Source organism: Solanum stenotomum, chromosome 4 (assembly GCF_019186545.1).
Source record: "Solanum stenotomum isolate F172 chromosome 4, ASM1918654v1, whole genome shotgun sequence".
In the NCBI taxonomy this organism is placed as follows: domain Eukaryota; kingdom Viridiplantae; phylum Streptophyta; class Magnoliopsida; order Solanales; family Solanaceae; genus Solanum; species Solanum stenotomum.
The window spans coordinates 3,264,534-3,277,664 of record NC_064285.1 but is presented as its reverse complement, the minus strand read 5'-3'; the positions used below and the strand labels follow the sequence as shown (position 1 = coordinate 3,277,664).

The window sequence follows — 13,131 nt, the reverse complement described above, 5'->3', positions numbered from 1 at the left end:
TCAATAAGTGTAGATTTAGTTTAGTGGTATGACTTTGATGGCTTTTGGTCTATGTTGTATTACTCGACTAACCAGAGTAGGATTCAGGATTTGAGCTTTTGTAGGTTTAACTTTTAAGTTTTTAGTATTTAACCATTTTTTTAAAAGTTATGAATTCATGTATCTACCATTTGTTTGCAAAAACTTTTTTATAAATGTTTACACCAATACATGTGCATCAAAAGTATTAGATTCAGATGAAGCTGATACTAGTACTCTACCTCCACCACGAGTAGGTAAGTGACAAAATTGATATTACAAGAAAAAGAAAAAGTAGTAGGTACCGAGTGGAATATTCCAGGTGCACGTATGCTGGTCCAGACACCACCGTCGTTTAAAATAGAAGTACCTATCAATCTGAACCATCTGGGAATGCATCCAAATTAAAGCATCTTGTTTGCTATAAACATAGTACTCAACAACTGCTTTCATTCTATAAAGCTTATCTGGAAGGTAATTTATATGAACTGCAACTGGCTTCAACTTCTTCAAATTCGAATTTTTTCGTATGATTTTGAAAAGGATCTTGCTATTCATGAACAAGTAGAAATCCATTACTCTCCTAGACGCATAGAGTCCAATGTACCTGGGGTACGATGGAAAGGCTAGCTCTTCATTGAAAACAGCCTGATCTCAAGCATTTGGCTCCTGAGTGAGCCTGTTAGCAACGCGATCCAAGAGTTCAATTGCAGGAATCGTTGGACAGATATAACCCATATCCTCATTGTATGAGTGTATCGAGCCCAACCCATCTCAGCTTCATCAGAGACGTCGTTGTAGCCATAAGCTGTCATGTTGTTGTGACCATTGGACATGACCTCCACGTCTGAATTGCGGTATAGATGATCAAAAGGATTTTGTAGATACACAATGTCGACATCAGAAAGGAGGACACTGTAGCCATGCTGCAAGAACTCTCTCAGAATTCGGAACTTTAATCCTGACATAGCTTGGTTACCTCCACTTTTAACAACAAAATCGACAGTCTCATCAGTGTCTCTCCCCGTTTTCATTGCAGAAATCTACAACGTCATCATCCAATGCAATGACCAGATAATTTGGTATACCCGCCCTTTTTACGTTGGTTAACCACATTTCCAGCACGGATTTCACATTTGAATTGGCAAGTACAACTATGACCTCTTTCCCTACCGCAACCTTTGTCAATATCTTAGCTAGTCTCGGGTTCACTGATTCGTCTGGAAGGACAGGACGGTTAGTTCTTGAACTCTTGACTTTGCCAAACGGAGCAGCTTTTTTTTAGGTTCACCTAACAATACAAGTTGCTCCTGTGCACGGCTTTTTTCCTGCTCGGCTATCTGAAGCTTTTCATTTAGTTCTTTTACTTGCTTCTGCAACTCTGCATTCTTCTCCGACAACCTCCTAATGTATGATCTCAACATGTTCATCCACTCTGTGGATTCATTCGACCATGACTCGACCTGTGAATTAGATGTCAAAAGTTAAAACGTACATACATAGAGAAGACTTCAACACTGATCAAACGACATTTTGGCCGTTATACCAAATGTCACATGTAGAAAAGATACTAGTCACGGAGTGTTTATCGTCAATACTCAGAATTGTATGCAGCATATGAATATAGACATAATGCCTAAATGCCTCATCTTTCAGAAAGATGAGAAATGAGAATGGGGCTGAATGCAGACATGCACCGTCAATAAAAGGATAGCTCGGTGCATGAATCATCCCACGCTCCTACAGGGAGCCAGGGAAGGTTTGCACCCTAACAAGGTACTATGTAAGATGTCTACGCTAACAGCATTACTGGCTGATTCCATATCTCGAAACCAAGACCTATAATGTTATATGGAGACAACTTTACTGTTGCTCGAGATAGTATCATAACCAAAATCTCCTCAACTCTTAAACTATCAACACCTAATCACATATCAACTCATGAATCGATGATCTACTAGACCTCAATCCTAAACTACTCAGATTCGATTATATTTATCATCTATATCTAATCCACTCTACTCAGTCCAATTTCACTACAATACTCAATAATCTGTCTCGTATTGTACCTCTGCATCTCATATCACACCTCAACAACAAAAAAAGGAAATAATAATAAACATCTGATGTAAAATAAGCACTCCCTCCGACCTTTATCCCAGTTTATGTGATACCAGTTAGATTTCGAGAGTCAACGTTCCGCAGCCGCTACCCTTTGGGTGCGCACAGGGTAAAACCCCCGCTCCTATGCTATAGCTCACAAACCACACAAGAGAGGTAACCCGCACTAGGCAAGCCCGATGCGACAAGCTCAACCCATAAGTCAAAACCCCTTGTTTTCGCTCGCAAGGGGTTCCGAACTTGAGACCTCCAATATGAAAGTCCCAAGGCCAAACCACTGGGTCATCCCGAAGGGTAAATTTACATATTTAAAAACAAAGTGAAAAACACTATAACTCACAATAATTAAAAGACATGAAAAGAACATGGTCAAAGAAAAACTTATTTAGAGTCGTGAAAACAGTCTCTTACATAATACGATGAGGTACAATAGACCATTATGGTCATACTCTTTCTCAAATTCCGCGCATAACGAGAGCTTAGTGTATCAAGTAACAGAGAAATTAGTGCAGAGTGACTTACCAAAACATCATATTTAAACAAAGGATGAGATTTAGGTGGTGGATTAGGATAAAAGAATCCATAGATATAAAAGAAAGCAAAAACACAACCAACAACAACACCTATTACAATTGCTGCACCAATTCTTGAAGTTGGAGACCCCATTTGGATTTCTGTAAAATTTTAGCTGCAAAATTTCAAAACTGCACACATAAAAAGTTGAAATTTTGTGGTATTTTATTGACTCTTGAGATGATTTAAAAAAGAAAAGGTTAAAGTCAAGTAGTGGAAAGACTATTTTTTTATGGAGTTGCAAATAAGTTGTTTATATGATTGAGAATGATCCACTTGAATTTCTATGCAATTGCATTCAAAAGAAAATGTTGCAAAAGTCCAATAATTTTATCTTGACTATGATTGTAGAGATATATTTAACTAAAAGATTGTGTTATATGGAGGGAGGGCCGGAGCTAGAAGTTTGGGAACGGATACGATCAAATTCAGTAAAGATTGTTTAAATAGTTTATTCACATTCATTGTGTTCTATCTCCTCACCCTCATTCCAACTACGTCATATCCACTTCTCATAATGTTTATCTAGATTGTATATATTTTTTGTTTACGTACCAAATATGAAAAAGTTGTGTAAAAAAAACATGTTACTTTCATATCGAACACACCCGAAAACTCATATAGATGATTTCTTTAAAAAATAAAAAAATAATACCTTTTTCCTTTCAATTTATGCGATATTTTTAGTTTATCGAAACGTGTGATATTAATATCAAAACATCATTTTACTTGATTAAATTTCATACCATTTAAATCCCGAGAAACAAAAAGTGTAATGAGAGAGGTGGACTACCAAACTTTGCACCAAAAAATCACATGTATTACTCCTCCTACTTAATATATGAAGAATGTAGTAGATTTTGAGTGTGTAATTGAGATACTTTTGAGCAATTTGATAGGTAACTTATTATACAATGTAGACTAGATTTTTTTTTTTTTACATAATTGTGACTTGTACCACAACACACATGCTACAATGGCGGAGACAAAGGGTCGCGATGATTGGTATGTACTAGTATCAAGATCGAGTCTTAGACAAGTGAATCTAAACAAAGAAAACGAAAATAAAAAAGATAAACATAGGGAACAAAGGAGAAATGCTCATTTATATACAGCCAGTGGGAAAATCATGTCCAAGAATACTATTACACTGGAAAAAGATAACAGAATTTGGTTTCCAAGAATTGAAGAAAACTTAATGCTGCAAGTTACTGTATGTCCTAACTAGCAATTCTATGGGAAACCAACATCTTTCCAGAAAGATAATTCCTAAATCAAGCACCATATATAGGAGTACAATTCTGTCTACATCTATTCCATATACATGATCAGCACTCGTATGATCTTTCCGCTAACAGGAGAGGAGGGGGGGAGGGAGGGAGAGAGACGGAGAGAGAGGGCGGGAGGGAGTTGTTTGCGATCTACCTTCTTCGCTTGTGTGTGTAAGGCATGGAGTGGGACAGAGGGGGTAAATTGCCAAGACTAGTGCATCAGAAGTAAAAGTGATCTTCGAGATATTTCACACGATATAAGGATTTGACATCCCCTTCATATGGAGCTTAAAACCTGTAGGCGGTAAACCAAAGCCAAGCGATCCAAAGCAAGAAACCAAAGCTCTCAACTACATCTTTAAGCTGTTAGATCTTTCCTGCACATCACGGGACAAGAGAGGCATCAGTTTCCATTTTCTATAAAACCGTACACGAGAGTAAGCTACAGCTTCTACTTTGTTTGAAATACAACACAGAACTCGTTGAAAAGGTGCTTCATAACAATGCTTTGATAAGTGAATCCATGTTGAATGATAAGTCAACATGATGAGAGTTTTTGTAAAATGCTGATATGAAACAGTAAGAACTAGGACTTTCTATATCTATTGAAAACCATTAAAAATTGAGATCTATATCTATTGAAAACCATTAAAAATTGAGAGAAAAACTTAGATCAATCAAAACAGCAACCACATCATAATAACTGAGCCTTCTAAAACAATACCAAACGTGCGCTAAAGATGACATCAAAGAATTAAGATGACATGCTCCGTAGGTGATGTCGGAATGAAAACAAACTTAAATGAAGAGTAGGGCAACATAAGCATGAAGTGATACAAAATGCAGCACTCTTCACAGGTAGTAAAGTTTATATTTAGAGAGAAATAAAGGAGGATGTGTGTGTTTGAAAGGTTTGGCACTGCCTTCTTGTGTAGAAGTATGATAGAACAATTTAGCACATCCAGAGAAGTGAAGTGATGCCTGTCATTTCCATGCAAGAAAAAAAATTGTAAATGTAAGCAAATAAAGAAGTTAAATCCTACAAGCTGTCGAGAATAAAAGGAGGGGAGGTGGCGAAAATACAGAGTGCTCATACATTTCTGTCACTGCTTATGTAGGACACAACCACAGTTATATCGTCCAGCTTCCCGCCATAGTAACGGAACCCAGCTTCTTGAGCTGCAGAAGAGAAAGGGGTCTGCCTGTTTTTATCCTGTGCTCTTTGCCGAGCTAATGCAGCTATCTTCTGAGCTGTCACCTGTGGCCCTAAGCCAGCTCTCGTTGCATGAACAACAATTGCATTAATATCATTGTTGTACAAATTGTCAAACAACCCATCAGTACCAGTTATTATAACATCTCCTTGTGCCACTGGTATTTTGAAGACCTGCAGCACAGGCAAGTCATTCAGATTAAGAGAGAATTGTGCTACAACTAAATGAATTGGAGGCATCCACAGTGAACCAGTTGAAGGAACAATTGGAGTCCTGAACCGACATAAACAATTCAGTTGATACTGCGATTTCTGCTCAACCGATAAAAGAATGAGCAACGGATTTTCTCTTCTTTTTTTTGGAGGAGGGGTGATGAATGCCTTTAAAAAGAAATATAGTGATCACAAGACAGGATGCCATTGACATTACCAAGAAGTTCTGATCGATAACTGAAAAGAAATGACATTTGTCACAACTAGAAAAAGAAAGAGAGGACAAGAACCGTGAGGGGAATTTGAGCTGATACTAGAAAAAGAAAAAATATGTCTAAAACATGGTACACTTCTCGTGATTCACATCTATGAGGACTAAACCATGAAGAAATGCATCTCTCCATATTATGTTTAACTAAAAAAAGTAATTACAAGGAACTGTACAGGAACAACTTAAAACAATGAACCCAAAACACTGTGCTCTCCTAATAACATAGAAAAGTCGTAACAGAAGACTGAATAAAGGCAACACGCTTTGATTTGAGTATGACAAATTTTCCAGACTCCGATAAACATAAGCTCTAAACCAAGTTCTACATAGTATTTAGAAAATGGGGCATCACTAACCTCTCCAGAACTTGGTAAGTCACCAGCATTACCACTCTCTAGTTGATATGTGAAATTGAAATCATGCTGCTGCACAGGGGATCTGAAAACAGTAGATCCATCTCTGACCACTATGAATCCGCTATCTCCTAAATTAACAGCATGCAGACCCTGGGAAGAGAAAAAAAATGATAAGTCAAACAATGGCCAAACTCAAAAGAATACATACTCCAACAATGGCTGAGAATTGCACATGTACCTGATCTGTGAGGGCAATTATACAGGCAGTTGAGGAACCCTTGGCTTTTGTGCATGTATAAGCTTTATCAAGGACTCTGGCTGGGTCCACTGAACCTTTAGGCTCATCTTGAATTGCGGCCACTGAGTTCGACATTAGCTCTCGTGCATACTTCCCAGCATCAATACCAAGATCAGCCCAACCACCAACACCATCAGCTACACCAATTGCTTGTTCATCACTGCAAATAAAATGAGCATCCTCTCCACCAGTATCTTCTTTATCAGGATGAGGCAGGTAACATGATCCGGAATTTAGTTTCAGGGTTCTGTCAATGCGGATATTCCTGCAATTGGACCAAAGCAACTATAGGAATGAATAGAAAGACTTCTCACTTCAATGTAAAAGTAAATGCAATATATTCTTTTGATAAGCAATCTACAGAACATGAAGGAGAGAATATACAAAATGTTCGAGATCTACATAATGACTATGCAAAAATATTGGTACTCTATAGCAAAAGGTATTAGGTAAGCCACACTTTCCTCTATACAAATAAGTGGGATATGATATAAATCCAACTAATCTTCCACAGAGACGGATGCCAGCTCAAAGAATGATTTCGAACAAGAGATAAGCTTGTCAGAGCTTTGAACTTTGTTTTTTTTCCTCACAGTAGCTAGCCTTGATAAACTTTCGAGATGATTTTAACTTTTACATAGTACTTTTTTACTCAAGTTCAACAACAACAACAACAACATACCCAGTGAAATCCCACTATGTGGGGTCTGGGGAGGGTAGAGTGTACGCAGACCTTGCCACTACCTCGTGGAGGTAGAGAGGCTGTTTCCGAAAGACCCTCCGCTCAAGTACACCCAAAACCAAGTTAAGGCGAGGAAAACAGTGCATAAAACATACCATCCAATAAGAAAGATAGTAATTAATCAACAGAGGAGACGGTAGCCTCATTAGAACAATGAGAGAAGTGAAACGCCGTAAACAACATAAGGCTATAGGTACCACAGACAAGAACTGCAAGTGAAAGGCTACGACCACTACACACGCTAGCAACCCATACCCTCGCGAGAAAGGACAGCACGCTAGCCCTACTAACCTTCAACCTTAATACGCGACCTCCACTCCTTCCTATCTAGAGTCATGTCTTCGGTAATGTGAAGCTGAGCCAAGTCCTGTCTAATCACCTCTCCCCAATACTTCTTAGGCCTACCTCTACCCCTCCGCGTACCCTCTACAACCAGCCCCTCACACCTCCTCACTGGGGCGTCTTCGCACCGTCTCTTCACATGTCCAAACCATCTCAGTCTCGCTTCCCTCAGCTTGTCCACCACAGATGCCACTCCCACCTTCTCCCGGATAACTTCATTCCTAATCTTATCACTCCTAGTGTGCCCACACATCCATCTCAACATCCTCATCTCCGCAACCTGCATTTTCTGAACATGTGAGTTCTTGACTGGCCAACACTCCGCTCCGTACAACAAGGCCGGTCTAACTACCACTCTGTAGAACTTACCTTTAAGTCTAGGTGGAATTTTCTTATCACACAAGACTCCAGAGGCATTCCTCCATTTCATCCAAGCAACCCCAATGCGGTGTGTGACATCATCGTCGATGTCGCCACTTCCTTGGATTACAGACCCGAGATACTTAAAACTTTCTTTCTTAGGGATGATCTGTGTGGCAAGTCTCACTTCCACATCTGCCTCCTCCAACGCATCACTGAATTTGCACCCCAAATGTTCTGTTTTGGTCCTACTCAACTTGAACCCTTTGGACTCAAGCGTTTGTCTCCACACCTCCAACCTCGCATTAACTCTGTCCCGCGTCTCATCAATCAGTACTATGTCGTCCGCAAATAACATACACCACGGGACCTTCTCCTGAATAGACCGCGTCAACTCATCCATCACCAAAGCAAATAGAAAAGGGCTAAGGACAGATCCTTGGTGCAACCCCATCTCAACTGGGAAAAGTTCCGAGTCACCTCCAACCGTTCTAACCCGAGTCTTGGCTCCACCGTACATGTCCTTTATCGCCCTAATATATATCATCGGGACACCTTTAGCTTCCAAGCACCTCCAGAGGACACTCCTTGGTACTTTGTCATAGGCCTTTTCAAGGTCAATGAACACCATATGTAGGTCTCTCTTCCTCTCTCTATATTTTTACTCAAGTTCCAACTTTGAAATTAGCTAGTAGCTTGCTCATCGTGGTAGATAAATTGTATTAAGAAACTAATATTTTCTCATAACAGACAGCACTGACAACGATGCCTCAACCAAAGATAGTTGAGGAGCATCTAAGGTCTAACATTCTAATACTTCTCAAGTCATTTTTGTGTTTTCTTTTTTAGTTTCCAGATTGTGATATTGGCATATATGGTTTTGAAGCACAGGCAAATAAAAGAAAATATTATCCCAACCGACGCAATCTAACACGTGACTTCTTTCAATTCTTAATCTACTTCAGGTGCAGAAATTCATAAGGTGGCAAATTTTCTCAACCCTTGAGTTCTTGAATTTTCTTCTGGTATAAACTATGGATATAACACTACATTCCAAGGACTTCTAATACTTTAAAAAATTTAAGCACTACTCACACCAATTTCCTTAAATTTATTTAACAACAAGATGTTTCAAGTTTCTATCTACTGAGGATAGTGTTCAAGTCAATAATAATTCCTTCACTTCCACATATGTAGTTTGCATATTTCTCTTTTTGTATTGTATGAAATGACGTGAATTCCCTGAATTTCAGCTATACAAGGTTGAATAAGAATAGAAAGTTATGAAAGGAAGCATACTGTTCAGATGAATCCGCTGAACTTGTGAGCTGCACCCCACACGTAGAGTTACCAAATGACACATCATGAGCAGTGCCAGTAGAAGAAGAAGCAGTTGATGAAGTATGGAACCCCATCAAACCAAAGCCTGCATATAGATTAGAATTTCCCCGTCTCTTTGCTACATTGTATGCGAAATATCCGAAAAGTAAAAAGTTGTTGGGCTGATTTTTATTTCTCAAACTCATGCTGGCTTTTCTACAATTATCAAAGCTTTTATTGCTGTAAGAGGTAATAGGATTATTTACAGAAAGAACACCATTGAGATGTCTTGAAGTCATTTTGCTTGAGGAACAGCCAGGAGGAGAAGTTCGAGAACCACAGATTTCCATAGGTGCTTTGTGAGAGTCGCTGTCAGACAAACTTTTAGCAGGGTCTGATATCACGCGATCAATGTGATAGCCACAGATGTGAAATGCTGGCCCTGACACAGAAGGAATTGAAACTGCACGAGAAATAGCTCCAACTACAGAAATATTCTTTTTCTGGTTTACTACGTGCAAATTCGTCTGTGCGGCAGCTAAGGTTCCAGGCCGGACAAGCACATTCAGGTCAGTTGGTCTTGCAAATGGTACTGAATAGAAGCAATTTGAATTGCCAAACAACAATCTCCCTTGGGCAACCAAAATCTCAACCGAATCCTGGAGCCCACTTTCTTTCCCAGAAATGGATTTCTGGAGTCCCTGTCTAGCTGCCTGGCTTAATCTAAAAAGATAGTTACTCGGCATGTCGGCTTACTAACCACAGCTGATTAGCTTGGACCTCTTTATAGGAAAAAACACAACCACCACTACTATACACAAAAACTATCATTACGCTCAGTACATTTAGTAGCAAGCATCAACTCATGCACTACCCCCCTTCTCCAATATAACTTTGAGAATCCAGACACCTACTGAACATGAAGGAGAATATTATGAGAAAGAAACCATGAATATTTTGGTTAATTAACTGTACTCAATAGTAGTATTAAGCATTAATGCATATGTAGTTTATGTTTGGAAGAGTATCATTTGATCTCATCTCAAAGTTAAAACTAATCAAGAAGAGCCACACAAATAGAAAACCAACTAAATTAAATAAAAGGAGCACGAAGAAACTATTGCTTAATCATCTAAAGCCATAGCCCACTCATAGAAAAAGAATAAAGAACCATAATATTATCAGATAACCCCAATTCCAAATTAGTTGGAATTGGTTATATGCATGATACGTCTACACCACTCTATTCAGGTTCAACTTGATCCATTCCCATAAATACATTTTTTCTTTCTTTGATAGAATTCCAAGATCCATATCTGAATCCACCCACAACTCATTGTCATTCCCACTACTAAGAAACTCAACATGCATCATTCATTAAGTGTGGTCAATCCCAAATATCCACGTCCTCAATCAACGCAAATAATACACTTCCACACCACCAACAGCGTACAAAACTCTTTCTCTAAACTTAATCTAGTTGGATCACTCATATAAATCTCGTATATCCGTTCTACTCTATTTGGGCATGTTTCATTCCAATACTCAATAATTTAGGAACGCATCGCACCCCAGCAATGTGAATCTCATATAGGCAGAAGTTAAACATAAGAAAGAGATCACAATATACAATATGGACATCGAAAATCAAAGCAAACACAAACATAAAGGGGTCCAAACTTCACACCTTTATAGAACAACAACAACATACATAGTGAAATCACACTGGGTGAGGTCTGGAGAGGGTATAGTGCACCAGACCTTACCACTACCTCGTGGAGGTATATGCAAACTACAAGAGAACAACAAACACAATAATCACACAAACTCAACAATTTTCAATAAAAAATGAAAAAGATCAGAGCTTTAAGCAGCTACCCATTATAAAAACAAACAAGAAGGGTTCAAAGATTGCACCTTTATGAATATTAATTACAGGAAGCAAACACACAGATGACAAAATTCATATAAAATCACAAACAAACAAAAAGAAAAACTTATGAGCTCCAAATAATATGTTCTTTAAATGGCCCAAGTTTTTCTTGATTTGCCTTCATATGAATCTTGAGTTTGTTAGGTTGGAGGCTTCTCTCTCCTCTCTCTTTCTCTCTCTTGAGCTGAGCTAAAGGGCTCAGTTAATCTTCCCCAACCAACAAACCCTAATAATCACCAATGAAGAGTTTTGACTTTTCAATTTTGGAATGTTTACATATATGGTTAGCAATTAAAAACGGAGAAAAGAAGAAGTAAAAAAAAAAACATATTTGGATTAAATTATAGGATACCGCTCCTCATGTTGTTAAAGCAATTGGACTTCACTCCCTTGGGTTTTTTGAGTTCAGTTGTACCACCTTCAAAATTGAAAAGCGTTATTGATTTATTGATGATTTCTATAAAAATCTAGCAATTTTCTTAATTGGTTGATTGATATTGAAAATATAATTAAATAATAAAAGTGTGTTTTATCAAATAATTTAAGTTTTTAATGAAATGAGATATCAGAATAAGGCACATCACAATTCTTGATACCCCACATAAGATTGTTCACGCTCTAGATGTTCAGCTATGGGTGTTGACTACCATATCAATGGCATGAGGAGAATTATTTTTTTTATCTGGTTTTAGGCAATCTTCACTTCTTAAACTTGATTTTCAGATTGAGTTATGTATCAAGTTCATAACATGATATCATTTTATAATGGATATAGGTGAAATTCGATTCCAAAACCTTTAAAAAAAATGGAGTAACCTAAAGTTCGTTATAAGTTAGGTCAATGCCAGATTGTATGGGTTGTGACATTTTCTTCTAATAATAACATATTTTTTGATAAAAATAAATTTGAACTTTGTGTCATTTGATTTTTTTTTAAAAAAAGTTGAAATCATAAATAGAAATGAGACAGTTGTGTAATTTGAAGCAATCTAGATGGAGTCTCCTTATATAAAGAAAATTGAATAGTGACCTCACTCACATATTGAATTAATACTTGTATATTATTTTATATATCCATATCTTCTTCTTACTATATAAGTGGTGGTTCTTTAACTACTATCAAACCTCTTACTATATAAGTGGTGGTTCCTCAACTACTACCAAACCAATCAAAAATTGTCACGTGGGACTAATTAATATTTCTTTCTTTTATATAATATTTTCTATTTCTACTTTCTATTTCTTTCTATTATATTCTATTTTCTATTCTACTTCTATCTATTTTATTTTATTTTTTTACTTACTATATATCTTCTTATCTTCTTCTTACTTCTTATCTTCTTACTATATAAGTGGTGGTTCCTCAACTACTATTAAACCAATCAAAAATTGCCACGTGGGACTAATTAATATTTCTTTCTTTTATATAATATTTTCTATTTCTACTTTCTATTTCTTTCTATTAATATTTCTTTCTTTTATATAATATTTTCTATTTCTACTTTCTATTTCTTTCTATTATATTCTATTTTCTATTCTACTTCTATCTATTTATTTTTTTTTACTTACTATATATCATCATCATACTTCATCATACTATATAAGTGGTGGTTCCCTTGGACTACCAACTTACTATATATCATCATCATACTTCATACTATATCATACTATATAAGTGGTGGTTCCCTTGGACTACGAACTTACTACATATCATCATCATACTTCATACTATATATATATATATATATATATATATATATATATTCATCATACTATATAAGTGGTGGTTCCCTTGGATTACCAAGGGTATTCCTGTAACACCCCGACTTCTCAAAACGTCTAAATTAACTTGTATCTCCATGGAAAGACAAGGAGGGTGGGTAATAAATTAAGAATGATGTGATATGTCCTACTTTAAGTGTTCAAGTGTTGCATCTCAAGTTTTGAAGTTAGGTAAGTGACAAAATAAAAGTTGGCGGAAGTTACCGTAAGTTCCTTCTTAAAGATTTCTCTGAAATTTGGGTCAAATGTCTTGGAGGTTTTCTCCCAATCTATAAAGAGTTATGGGGCCCACAAACTATTGAATCGAAGGTCTACGAG

The 13,131-nt window shown here is 37.2% G+C and overlaps 1 protein-coding gene and 1 pseudogene across 4 annotated transcripts; both read right to left on the bottom strand.

The window, feature by feature from the left end:
* Positions 1-218: 218 nt before the first annotated feature.
* Positions 219-2,870, bottom strand: LOC125862639 (arabinosyltransferase RRA3-like; annotated as a pseudogene).
* Positions 2,871-3,801: 931 nt separating this feature from the next.
* On the bottom strand, positions 3,802-11,281 carry LOC125862018 (probable protein phosphatase 2C 55). 4 transcript variants are annotated; one of them, XM_049541985.1, is made up of 7 exons: positions 11,016-11,281; positions 10,810-10,890; positions 9,078-10,011; positions 6,275-6,599; positions 6,037-6,186; positions 5,080-5,370; positions 3,802-4,360 (listed from the first exon to the last, which is right to left on the bottom strand). In XM_049541985.1, the coding sequence occupies exons 3-7, from the start codon at positions 9,842-9,844 to the stop codon at positions 4,334-4,336; spliced, it is 1,560 nt and encodes a 519-aa protein (XP_049397942.1). In that variant the 5' UTR covers positions 9,845-10,011; positions 10,810-10,890; positions 11,016-11,281; the 3' UTR covers positions 3,802-4,333. The 4 variants fall into 4 exon arrangements, with proteins under 4 accessions (XP_049397942.1, XP_049397944.1, XP_049397941.1 ...); XM_049541987.1 differs by having other exon boundaries at positions 9,078-10,008; XM_049541984.1 differs by lacking the exon at positions 10,810-10,890.
* Between the last annotated feature and the right edge of the window lie 1,850 nt (positions 11,282-13,131).

Excerpts from the sequence above, each read along its gene's own strand:
- LOC125862018 (XM_049541985.1), bottom strand. The coding sequence starts at position 9,844 with ATGCCGAGTAACTATCTTTTTAGATTAAGCCAGGCAGCTAGACAGGGA. Across the intron at positions 6,600-9,077 it reads TCAGCGGATTCATCTGAACA|GAATATCCGCATTGACAGAA; the intron begins GTATGCTTCCTT and ends GTCCAATTGCAG. Across the intron at positions 5,371-6,036 it reads ACTTACCAAGTTCTGGAGAG|GTCTTCAAAATACCAGTGGC; the intron begins GTTAGTGATGCC and ends CCTGTGCTGCAG.